This window comes from Poecilia latipinna, unplaced genomic scaffold (assembly GCF_001443285.1).
Source record: "Poecilia latipinna isolate Pla-1442-1.1 unplaced genomic scaffold, P_latipinna-1.0 Scaffold4319, whole genome shotgun sequence".
Taxonomy (NCBI): domain Eukaryota; kingdom Metazoa; phylum Chordata; class Actinopteri; order Cyprinodontiformes; family Poeciliidae; genus Poecilia; species Poecilia latipinna.
In genome coordinates, this window is record NW_015116935.1 from 4,553 (window position 1) to 17,101 (window position 12,549).

The following is a 12,549-nucleotide window of genomic DNA, read 5'->3' on the forward strand; positions in this document are numbered from 1 at the left end:
TGTGTGCTACATCTTCTACAGAATACAGAAATTGAGTTTGACACCCCTGTTTTAGACTATGATTGAGCATTTTTGGAAGTAGTTGGACAAAATAAGAGTCACCTAAGAATATTTTGAGATTTTTTTAGGCATTGTGGATTTTTAACAAATTTCTGAGTATATGTCAGTTTTGCAACCATTCTCTGAATGTTAACTTTTGTACAGAATCTACTGAGTGTAGAGATTTCATAAAGCATATATATTATTCCACATACAGACATGGTCATGTGAGAATATTTGGGTAATTCTATGATAAGGTTTGAATTTTTATAATTTTTTTGTTTGTTTTAGCTGGGTATCAGGGTTGATTTCAACAAGTTTTAATTAAAAAAGCATTTGAATCAAGGACATCAAGATTAAAGTCCTTGATTCAAATACCACATGTAGGCAAGGCAGTTTGAGAATATTTTGGTATTTTTTGATAAATTATGGCATTTTTTTTACTTGGCTAAGTGTGACATAAAAATACATGATTCCACATGTATACTTTATCATCAGAATATTTTAATAATTTTACTATTGCTTATAATATTTATAAGAGTTTATTCATTTGGAAAAGTATTAGTATTAGGGACACGCCGATAAATCCATATTTTTGCAGTTGTAGACCTGGCAATGTGAGGATATTTTGGTAATTTCTTGGTGAAATATATGGATTTTATATGAATTTATTTATTTAGCTCTATCCAGTATAATAATTTCATAATTTTTGTCGTTATGCTAAAAATGGTAGTTAATATTTTTTTTTTTATTTACTAAATTGAACTATTTTAAATGCTCTTTTGTAACCACCTCCATCAAAATTTTGAATCAAAATTTTAAATAGATTGTATGTTGAGGCCTGGAAAATGTGTATTAGTTTTGGTGTTCTACATTTCTAGTTGTTTATTTTTGGGAAGCTGCTAGTATGCAACAATTTTCATGGACCCTTTAGTCCATGAAAATTTCCTGAAGGGGACAATAAAGTATATTCTGTTATTTTCTGTTTTCTGATAACAAAGCTTTTCCTCTAGGGACATTGTGTGAAAAAATATACTTATATGTGTAGACATGACCATCTGAGAATATTTTGGTACTTTACTGATGAATTGTAGGTTTCTCATTCATTTGTTAATTTGTGTCATTATGCAATAAAATCAAGGGTAAATTTTGCTATTGAATTTATGGACATAATAAATCATTAAAGCTATTCAACATCTCTAGATCTGACCATCTGGAAATCTTGTGATAATGTTTTAATGAATCATACATTTTTAAAAATACTTAGAATTAGAAAATATGGTAATTAACATATTTTAATGAAAAACAATATGTCCAGCAGGTTGTCACGAGGTCATACATTTCTGTTGAGTAGTTCACTTGGTGGGTCCAACCGGACTGCTTTGCAGAAATACAGAATTATGCGTATTTTATATATAGGAAAATTGGACACAATTCAAATTGATCCTCTACGTCCTCTGGACATCTTAGAATATTTTCACAATTTTTAATTGAATATTTTTTCTCCTGTTGTGGAAAAAAATTATTACCAAGCACTGTTCAGATAAAATCACTCAATCAGGTTTATTTATGAATTGTGCACACCTCAGAGAGTTCGTAGGACAAACAATCATGAAGCAGGTCTGGATGGAAAGCTCTGCCAGGCAGAGACAACACATGAGTTTTATACCACGGATAAGAAATTCAAAAGAATTGGGTGAGACAGTTTGGTTCTCATGCAGCTGTGGGAAACAGCTTCCAACCTTGTACATGTAACCCAAATAGTTCTTTTGGTGAGAGTTCACAAGCATTTCATATAACATGATCAGCAGATGTTAACTTATAGTAGTTTTCCACCACACTCCTTTCTCCAGTTTAACTATCAGTAATTGAATTAGTATGGAAATAGAAACCTTAATAAGCCCAACGTAAAATAAAGCAAATTTTCACTGTCATACTAAAACAATCCCACACTGTCTTTAAGACATGTAATAAATATAAAACTTAAACTGTATTATATTTTCATTTACATTCCAAGATTTTTCATAAGGAAGCACAGACAATTTAAAGTCTTAAGAAGCTGTCCACAACAGTGAAGACTGGCAACATCAGACAAAAAAATAAGTTATAAATTATATGTCAAGAATGCATAATATGTTATGCTGCAAGAATTTCCAAATTTCTGACCTTTTGTCACAGAAAGAACTTTACCTTAAAAGCTACATTCACCTGTTCAGTATACATTTATGCAACGCCTTGAAGTCTGCCCCGGTCTTATCCTCTGTAGTTCTTTTCTCTGTCATCAAGAATGAATCAGAGACAATTTCAGGATTTAAGATGTTAATCTTGAGTTATAATACTGACAGCTGATTGTGATGTACAACCACTCACATTTTTAGAACCACACATTTACTAAAATACTAAATACATTTCTGGCTTTAAATACACTAAGATGACAGTATCTTTGCTCTACTTCACATGGCTTATACATGACAAATCATCTTTTTCAAAACTTTTTATAGCCTAGTTCAGGGGTGGGCAATCCTGGTCCTCAAGGGTCAGTGTCCTGCAACTCTTTGATGTCTTCCTGGTCCAACACACTTCAATGAAACAGAAGTTACTACACTAGGAGGTGGCTGCACTAGAGTCCAGCCAATGATCTCATTATTTGACTCAGTTGTGTTGAAGTAGAGACACATCTAAAGGTTGCAGGACACCAGACCTTAACGCCTGGAGTTGCCCACTCCTGGCCAAGTAATGTCATACAAATAACACAGAAGATATGTCATTGACATGTTGGCATTGACAATGATATATTCTGCCACATCACTGTGCAATGTCGTAGTAATATTCTCGTAGTCTTGGCTCAACAACAGCAAATCCAGGTCTTTCTTCCACCCTGTAAGGAAAGACAATAGCAGAAATTGAAGAAAACTGGTGGATAATTAATATATACTTTCTCCAAGAATCACAGTTATATGGGTAATTCTAATTCAGTTATAAGACGCATACTTATACAGATCTTGCTGCCAGGAATGTATTGCGATATGGGACTTACTTGTATGTCCAACAGGTTGTCATGAGGTCATACATTTCTGTTGGGCAGTTTGCTGGTGGCTCCATGCGTTTTCCACTCTCAAGCATCTGCATAACATCATTTCCCTTCATTCCCTGTGGAAGATGATTCAAAATAAAGACGACCATATACGAGTTGAAATGGTTTTAAACAGTGATAAAAATAAAAACATAAAACATATACTCCTTCTGCAGTTTTGCTTATTAACATTGCATTTTCTAAATGGCAACCTCAACAACAGATAAGAGAACAGACAAATTATTATATTGACTTTGACCAGTGGATTGCTCAAACAATGCCCTGCACATGGTAGGATTGTGGAGCAGTCACCCCTGCCAAGAAATTGGCTGTTTCTATGAAGAAAAGAGCATATATCTATATTTTTAGACATCATTTATTTATAAATATACGTTTATGTTTTATTTGCACCAAGACCATGTTTTCTGTCTTCACTTGATTGTTTGCAAAATATGGATGTTGTGTTCTGAAGTTGATCTGACACTGATCAGCTGTTGTCCCCCTTTCCCCTAGATCAGTGGTTCTTAACCTGGGTTCTATCGAACCCTCGGGGTTCGATGAGTCGGTCTCAGGGGTTCGGCGGAGCCTCTGCCACGGAGGTAAAGACACATTTGTGTAAAGTTGTGATGACGCGCCCCACTTGGTCATCACTTGCTGCAGAGGATCACATTACATTGCTTGGCCAATCAATGCTGCGGGGAATTTAGTGCATGCAGCAGTCAATGGCTGTCATAGTTGTACGTCATGTGATTTCTTTCTTAATATTTTAATCCATACTAAATATGTCGAGCAAAAGAAGAAGAAAAGGAACAGACTTTGCTGTGAAGATGACATGAGAGTAGCACTTGCCAAGGTGAAGCCATTCATATCTGAACTGGTCTCCCAAAAACAACAGAAGTCACACTGATTTCCAGGTATGTAATTTGGGCAATGCTTTATTCTGGCCCCAAAAAATTATGTTGTGGATTCAAAACAACAAAAACAAATAAAAAACAAAAAAAAACTAAGTTATTAAAAAATGTTAAATTCTTCACACAAAAAAATCAAAATTTATTTTTAATTAGTAAAATAGTAAAAAAAAAAATACATATTTTTTGGGGGTGAAATTCTTTTATGGGCCAAAATATTTTTTGGGGACCAGAATAAAGTAATACCGTAATTTGTTGTGAGTTCATGCACTGTGTTGGTTTTTTTCTTTGAGCAATCATGCTTGGCTCATATTGTGCACCAGTAAAAAACATATGCCTATGACTTGAATTTGGAAAAAAAATCATATTTTATTTATCACTAAAGAAGGGTTCAGTGAAAGTCATATGAAAGTGGTGGGTTCGGTACCTCAAAAAAGGTTAAGAACCTGAGAGTGTCCAAACATCTCAACCTGGTAACCCCTAGGAAAATGTTCTGAGGATTATAGCATTGCATCTCTAAATTACTGTCAACAATCAGGATATGAGTAAGTGAGTTGATGTTATAATGTCCCGACTCTAGTTAGTTACCTTGTATGGTTTTTGGCCAAAGGAAAATGCTTCCCACATGAGTACACCAAAGCTCCAGACATCACTTTTGGATGAAAATTTGAAGTAGTTTATACATTCAGGAGCATACCATTTCACTGGCCACTTCCCATGACCCTTGGCCTGAAAGACAATACACACACATTACTTGTGTTGAGTTGTGTTACACCCATAGTCAAACTTGTTGGTATGCCTCTGTTATATAATGTAATATAAGAATATTTTCTTGAGAATATTTTCTGGATAATCTATCCAATACAAAAAACTTCAAGTCAGAAAGAAAAAGCATATTTTAACCCAAAATGTATGGGCTACAGATATCTGGTTTTACACCAGCTGTGCTCTAATGTTGTTTTCTATCTGCTGAGCCTGTTGGGCCATTTGAAGATTAATAAGTCACAGTAAACACTACATGTTGTCACTGGAAATGCATTACTCTGTTCACATATTTAAAATAAATCTTGAATGTCAAAATAGAAAGAGCAAAGTTGGGGAGATTACTGATGACCACAGGCAAGCAGCAGAGTCTTCTCAGGTAAGGAGGGATAATAACTTGCTGAGAAAAAGATACCTGTTTATCAGGACAATGTTTTCAAAATATTTCAGAATCACTCTCATTCATACTCCAAAATATTTTTTGTCTGTATAGCTACCATGTATGAGTGCATGTGCATGTATATGTTTTGTAAATGTAAATGTGTGTTTGTTTGTAACACCTTGTGGGGACAATTTTTCTGACACATACAACATTGTGGGAATCCACTGCTTCTTGTGGGACTGAAAGCCCACAAGAGGAAACGTTGTATTTGGGTCAGGGGTTAGATTTAGGACTAGGGTTAGGCTAAGGCAGGGGTGGGCAATCCTGGTCCTCGAGGGCCGTTGTCCTGCAACTCTTAGATGTCTCCCTGGTCCAACACACTTTAATCCAACAGCTGAATCACCTCCCAAGTGCAGTCAGGTTCTCCAGAGTCCTGCTAACGACCTCATTATTTGACTCAGGTGTGTTGAAGTAGAGACACACCTAAAAGTTGCAGGAGACCGGCCATGAAGGCCTGGAGTTGCCCACCTCTGGGCTAAGGGCAAGGTTTACACTGTAGGAATGAAGGGAAGTCAGTGGAAAGTCACCACAAAGATAACCACGCAAACATGCGTGTGTATATATATATTTACATATATACATCTGTATTTTTATATATAAATTGATATTTCTAGTTTAGCTTGTATGATGTCTCCTACACTAATGTTTTTTATTTTGTTGTTTTTCTATTTCTGTTTCTCTTGTTCTTGTCCACTTTATGCCCTGACAACTTACATTTCTCACTTGGGAAAAATAAAGGATTATTTTATTATCTTATTTTTCAGACATCATTGTCTGATTTTGCACTTAAAGAGTTCAGAGATTGATAGTTTCTGCAATGTATGGGCTAAAGTTTATGCAAATCTCAGCATAACTACTCAGCATTTTGTGGTGACTTATGCAATGATACATCATTTTTGTTAATATTGTATTAGTAAACAACATGAGTAATTAATTTTATATAAACATGTAGTATTAAATAAAACACCTGATAACTGTCCACCCACCCTCTCCCAATCCTTTCCAAGATAAGCCATAGCCCCTCCCAGCCAAATTCCTCTGGAGTTGGGTCTGCTAGTCAGGATAGGGATTAAAGATGAACACATGGAATTTAGGTATACCTTTCTTTAGCAGTTCCAGTTAACTTATTAAATTCTTCTAGTTCTCTCCTCCCCCCGTAGTGTTTCTAGTTCTTATTTTGTACGTTTAGGTTTAGTTAGTCTTTCTTTAGTAATTCTAGTTAGGTTATTTCTTTGTACAGATCTTCTAGTTTCTCAGATCTTCTATGTTCCTTAGTTCTTATTGTTAGATCAGCCTTGTTTCTATCTAGGTTCTGTTATGGTTTCCCTCATGTCTTTCTCTCCTAGTTCATCAGATTTTTGGTAACACTTTATTTGAAGGGGGTTGAATAAGACTGTCATGACACTGTCATAAACATGACATAACACCTGTCATGAACATGAATAAGCCTTCATGAATATTTATGACTGTTGTCATAAAGCGTCATTTGGTAAATTATGACACTTTTAATACAAAGTTGACATTATTCAAAATGTCTTTGTTATGACAACTTGACATTTACCAAGAAATCATTACTGTTTAAACTTTATCTTTAATAACATAAAGTTACCTAATTTTTAAAGTGCAATCAGTAATACTTTTATAACAAATTTATATCAGTAATGATTTCTTGGTTAATGTCAAGTTGTCATAACAGACATTTTGAATAATGTCAACTTTGTATTAAAAGTGTCATAATTTACCGAATGACGCTTTATGACCACAGTCATAACTATTCATGAAGACTTATTGATGTTCATGACAGGTGTTATGTCATGTTTATGACAGTGTCATGACAGTCTTATTCAACCCCCTTCAAATAAAGTGTTACCAGATTTTCTTTACTCTTAGTGTCTGTATCAGAAGTATTTTCAGCTCCCCGTTTCCTCCCTTTTGTTCTTCTTCGTCTTCTTTTCTATTATGGTGGATTGAAAGCAACTTTAAGGTGCATACCGCCACCTACACAAGTGTGTAGCAACACTGCTTTACATCTATTAAATTCTATTTTTTAAATTTTGTATTCTGAAGATAAATAAATAATGCTTTCCTTAATCTGTAAATATCCACTATGTTTTCTTCATTTTCCAATTAACCCCCTTTTGTTTTCCCCAGAAGATCTTCTTAGCTTCCCTGTGCCATCTTCTCCCTGCCCGTCAACCTGCTTCTGTGCTAACCACTCTTACCTGCAGTCAATTAAGGTCATCAGCCCTGGTTTTGTCTAGCTCCCTACCTCCCAGTATTTTAGCCTCTCATTCATTTCCATTCCTCATCAGATCCTCATTTTCATTTACCTCAGTCCTCTGTGCTTCCCTGTTTTCTCCTTGTGCCTCCTGGTTTGATGTTCTTTTGGATTTATTTTTGTTGCTACCTTGGATTTTGTATTTTTGGTAAGTGCCCATCATCATTTCTACCATTCTACATTAAATCATCAAAAAAAACCTCTGCCTCTCTGCATTTGGGTCCACCTCTCCACTACCAACATCATGACACAGTGGCACCAAGATCTGAAAAACACGTCCCTTAAAACTCGAACAAACCAAAACAGTTTCTGTGGCCCTTATTAAAAACTCAACAGACACGAAATGGAAGAGCTACTGAAACCACATTAGCAGCAATACATTAAATCCCCCATTTGTTGTGCATCTCTGCGTGCAGTGCAGTGGATTTAACTCATCATGCAGGGCCGGTCCAAGGCTGTATGAGGCCTTGAGCAGAGTTTGACTTAGGGGCCACTCTTCATGCTAAAACCATCAGCATCTCTAACAGCTTCTGTGTTAGATTTAATCTGGGAGAAGGGGGGAGTTTAACTGGCCAACCTAAAAAGCAATAAGTTATAATTGCAGTTTATTCATTTGTATAGGTGAACAAACAGAGCTCAAACTCAAAGATTAAACTCACAGCATCAAATTGTAACAAAACAATCTAATTATGAATATTGTTCTTTCAACTTCTACAAAGTAAACTTGCCAGCTCCTTTAAATCTTACATGTAAATATTAATCAGTTTAAAGTCTTTTAATTTTTGTATGATGAAATCATTAAATCAAATTTAACAGCATTGATAATCTCAAACAAATGTTACATTTATATAACTGTGGTCTGTGTTAAAATATTAGCATTATGGGCTCTTGAAGCCCTGGGGCCTTATGAAGCCGCTGACATAATTTGGATTAAATAAGTGCAAATAATTAATATTCATTTTAATTTTATTTGTTGATTTGTTGTTTTTAAGACTAGTTGTGGGTTTAAATAGCGTTTCACTGGCGATGTTTTCCCATAACATATAATTAGTAATATTTTTATATTTCCAGTCTACTTAACATCTTTTAATACAAAAACACGGTGGACCGCCTCAGCGGTCCGACCACCAGGCTTAGAAAGTTTTCTGGGGGAAACCCTGAATTTTGAGGAAAGTGTTTAGTTTAACAAATTTTGGAATAAAAAAAAATTGGAAAAAGTGAAGCGCTGTGAATACTGTATTTATTTGCTTGTTTGGAATATTTTATTCCTACATGTGAGGGAATCCATATAAAAGTAACTCTTAGTCCCCTAGTTTTAAATCTGTACATTCAATTTTGTTAGAAAATTGAACATTGGTTGTTGAATTTCTAAAAAAGGGTAACCTGAGCTGTCTGACTGATGTTCATGCAGGAGAGTTGGGTGGTGAACAAGGAGTAATTATAAACAAGGCTCAGCTATGAGGGAAAGGAAGTAACTGAAGTTGAAATGAAGAAATGGGAGAAATGGCCTTCAAAATATATAGAATGTGGGAAACAAGGCAGTTCTAAATACACACACAAGAACACGCACACACAAGAACACACACACACACACAGAAAGAGAAAGAGAGATGCATCCAAAAAAACTCAACATCCTAGAGTCTTGACATTACCTTGTAGTAGTTTTGCTCTTCTGCAACAGCTTTCGAGAGTCCAAAATCACTGATTTTTGCATAGTGCTGTGTGACCAGCAGTACATTCCTGGCAGCAAGATCTCTATGAACGAAGTTATGCTCTTCTAGGTATTTCATCCCCATAGACACCTGATGAACCAGCTCTGTGATGTTCTTTACTGATGTGTTTCTGAAATTTAAGCAGAAAAATGTTCAGCTTGGATCTGAAGTACTGAAAGTTAATTTAGGGTTAAAAGAAAGCTTCAGGTAAAATCATAAACTGGTTTGGACCATCCAGACAATTTGAATGAGAATATAGTAATATGACATTTCATCCAGTATCTGTAAAAGACCTCTATATTTACACCTAGAAGATGTATAGTCATATATTAATCAATGCTGAGTATTCTGAAGCTAAAAGTTTCATCAGCTGTTGCTACAATACAAACAGATTTATACTATTATTTAGGAATCTAATATGACTTTAGGAACACAATAAAACTGAGCTCTTGCAGTTTTTAAAATGTCAAACTCTCAGTTACTGTTTATTTTCTGAGATTTGTTTTAACTATAGAAATGAACACAAGGAATTGAATGTTCACCTTCTGAACATTTGCTAGAAAAAGCAAAACAAATCAAAGATTTGTTTAAATTTAAGTGTATTTACCCACAGTGAAAGTATTCGGCCGCCTTGTGTTAATACTTTGTAGCGCCGCCTTTTGCTGCGATTACAGCTGCAAGTCACTTGGGGTGTGTCTATCAGTTTTGCACATCAAGAGATTCTTGCTCATTCTTCCTTGCAAACAGCTGGAGCTCAGTCAGGTTGGATGAAGAGCGCTTGTGAACAGCAGTTTTCAGCTCTTTCCACAGATTCTCGATTGGATTCAGGTCTGGACTTTGACTTGGCCATTCTAACACGTTTATACGTTTATTTGTGAACCATTCCTTTGTAGAATACAATAGAATAGAAATATCCTTTATTGTCCCACTATGCGGAAATTACATACTTGTTTTTCTGGAGGAACTTGTTCAGTGGTCCCAGTTCAGCCAGTTCCATGACAAGCATGAGGTTTTCTGCCTCACAGATACCAATCATTCGAACAATGTAAGGATTGTCCAGCTGCTGCATGACATTTGCCTCTCGCAACATTTCTTCACGCACCGACGGGTTGTTATCATCATTCTTCAGAATTTTAACAGCAACTGGTTTCTCTGTTCTAAAACACAGAAAGGTTAGCCTTAGAATGTTTTGTTTCACATCACATAAGAGATAAGAGCGAAAGGATGATTTCAGACATTTAACAACAACAAAAAATCCAATGTACAATATTTCAATGCAGTACATTATACAGTTCTGACACACGAACTCTCTTCAATAAAATGACAAGGTTACATTCATATATACTGATCAATTTCATCAGCAGTACAGGAAATATTTCATTCAACAAAGACTTCCATGTCTCACAGACAGAGAGCTGGAGAAAAAATTTTCATGAAAGCCTTTTTCCAGTGATTGTAATTAGTATAGTTCAAATATTGTTTTTAGGGTTTTTGCTCTGACATACAGATCATTAATACAACCCAGGATTGTTGATTATTTACAGATTTTAAGTATAACAAAGCGTTCAGCTTCAATATACTATGTTGCAGGGAACAATAGAAGCCCAGATCACATTGGTCAACATTTATGGAGCTAATCAGGACAACCACTCCTTTCATAGGAATTTCTTTTTTACCATATCGACCATTCCTGGAAAATATATAATTAGTGGTGACTATTGCCTTGATTACTACAGACCAATAGCTTTAGCTAGGGTGATATCTAAAGTGTTAGAAAAAATCTTGCTTGATTGTCTTAATCAGTTTATTAGTACAACAGATCAATTTGGTTTCAAAGCCAAGTTGGGAGCTGATTTCTGTATTTATAGCCTGAAAGAGGCAGCAAAAGCATATCTAAGAAAAAAATAATCTGTTATTTGGGTTTATTGACGCTTCTAGGGCCTTTGATCAGGTCAATCACTACAAGTTATTTGATAAAATAAAACAGAGAGGTGCTCCAGATATTATACTAATTTTAGTTTACTGGTATTCAAACCAGAAAATGCATGTAAAATGGGGTAACAACATCTCTGCTTCTTTTGGTGTGAGTAACGGTGTCCGTCTTTCACCTGCCCTGTTTAACTTGTACATGGATGACCTGTCAAAAGAAATGAACTTCTGTAAAACTGGATGCATGATTGGTGATACTCTGGTCAATCACTTTATGTATGCTGATGACCTGGCTGTCCTCTCACCCAGCAGTGCTGGTTTTCAGCGGCTATTGAATATCTTCTCTGATTATGGGTTGAGATATGATGTGCAGTAAAATGCTAAGCAAACAGTTGTGCTAATATGTAGGACTAAAGCAGACAAACAACTTTGTTCCCCTGATTTTTTTCTGTCGGGGTAAAAGTTAAATGTTTGTTCAAACACTAAATATCTGGCTCACTACATCACAGACTAGCTCTGTGACGATGATGACATTTACATCTAAAAAATCTCACTAAATAATAATAATTATTATTATTTTGGGTTTAACTCAATCATCTTATTTATATATACGTACATACAAAATTTCCTCTGCTACATACATCTCTCTCTCTTTTTATCTATCTATCTATATGTAACAGAGAAAAATTTGTATGTACGTAAATAAGATGATTGATAAGATGATGATTAAACCCAAAATAATAATAATAATAATAATTAATAATAATAATATGTATGTAGTGAGAGTTTTTAGATTTATATGTTTAGAGACACCTAGGTGCGAGTGAGGCAGTTCTTCACTACATTTTCTACTTATTTTTGAATACAAAAGTAAAAGCGTCTTATTTTAAAATGCTTTTATTTTGAAATTATACATCAGATCTGGTTGACGTTTGCTGCTGTTTTCCAGAGATGTCCCTCTGTCATCCAGAAGTGAGAGAAGTCACTGGAAACAGAGAGTTTTCAAGCAATAAGCACGGCAAATTGGGGGGGGGGGAGTAAAAACATGCTTTTTTAATAGGCTTTTATTTTGAAATTAAACATCAGATCGGGTTGACATTTGCTGGTTTTGTTCCAAAGGTGTCCCTCTTCCGCCCAGAAGTGAGCGGAATCGCTGGAAACAGAAAGTTTTTCAGGATTGCATAATGTCCCCAATGATTTCTGATACATTATTTCTTTTTGCAACTGCAGCGGCTGGAAATCTATTTGGAGTATATCAAACATGGACCGGATGTGCGCTTTTATTGTGAAAGCAGCATGTAAATGGATGTACCATAATGTCTTGAGCTGTCGCGCACATGAATATCTTGACCAATCCAGCTGTTCGAAGAGCCGGCTAGTTTTACCGCAGTGTTAATGTTAGCTAA

At 35.3% G+C, this 12,549-nt stretch overlaps 1 protein-coding gene across 1 annotated transcript; it reads right to left on the reverse strand.

Annotated features, from left to right (window-relative positions):
• Nucleotides 1-1,587: 1,587 nt before the first annotated feature.
• Nucleotides 1,588-11,788, reverse strand: LOC106942495 (tyrosine-protein kinase SYK-like). The gene is made up of 5 exons (XM_015025778.1): nucleotides 10,162-11,788; nucleotides 9,155-9,344; nucleotides 4,609-4,749; nucleotides 3,077-3,189; nucleotides 1,588-2,917 (listed from the first exon to the last, which is right to left on the reverse strand). Exons 1-5 carry the CDS (start codon nucleotides 10,497-10,499, stop codon nucleotides 2,845-2,847), a joined length of 855 nt encoding a protein of 284 aa, XP_014881264.1. The 5' UTR covers nucleotides 10,500-11,788; the 3' UTR covers nucleotides 1,588-2,844.
• Between the last annotated feature and the right edge of the window lie 761 nt (nucleotides 11,789-12,549).

Bases quoted from the DNA above. Each gene is read 5' to 3' on its own strand.
- LOC106942495 (XM_015025778.1), bottom strand. From the start codon at position 10,499: ATGTACTGCATTGAAATATTGTACATTGGATTTTTTGTTGTTGTTAAA. The intron at 3,190-4,608 runs GTAACTAACTAG...CATCTTCCACAG, and splicing joins TTGGCCAAAAACCATACAAG to GGAATGAAGGGAAATGATGT. The intron at 2,918-3,076 runs GTAAGTCCCATA...CTTTCCTTACAG, and splicing joins ACAACCTGTTGGACATACAA to GGTGGAAGAAAGACCTGGAT.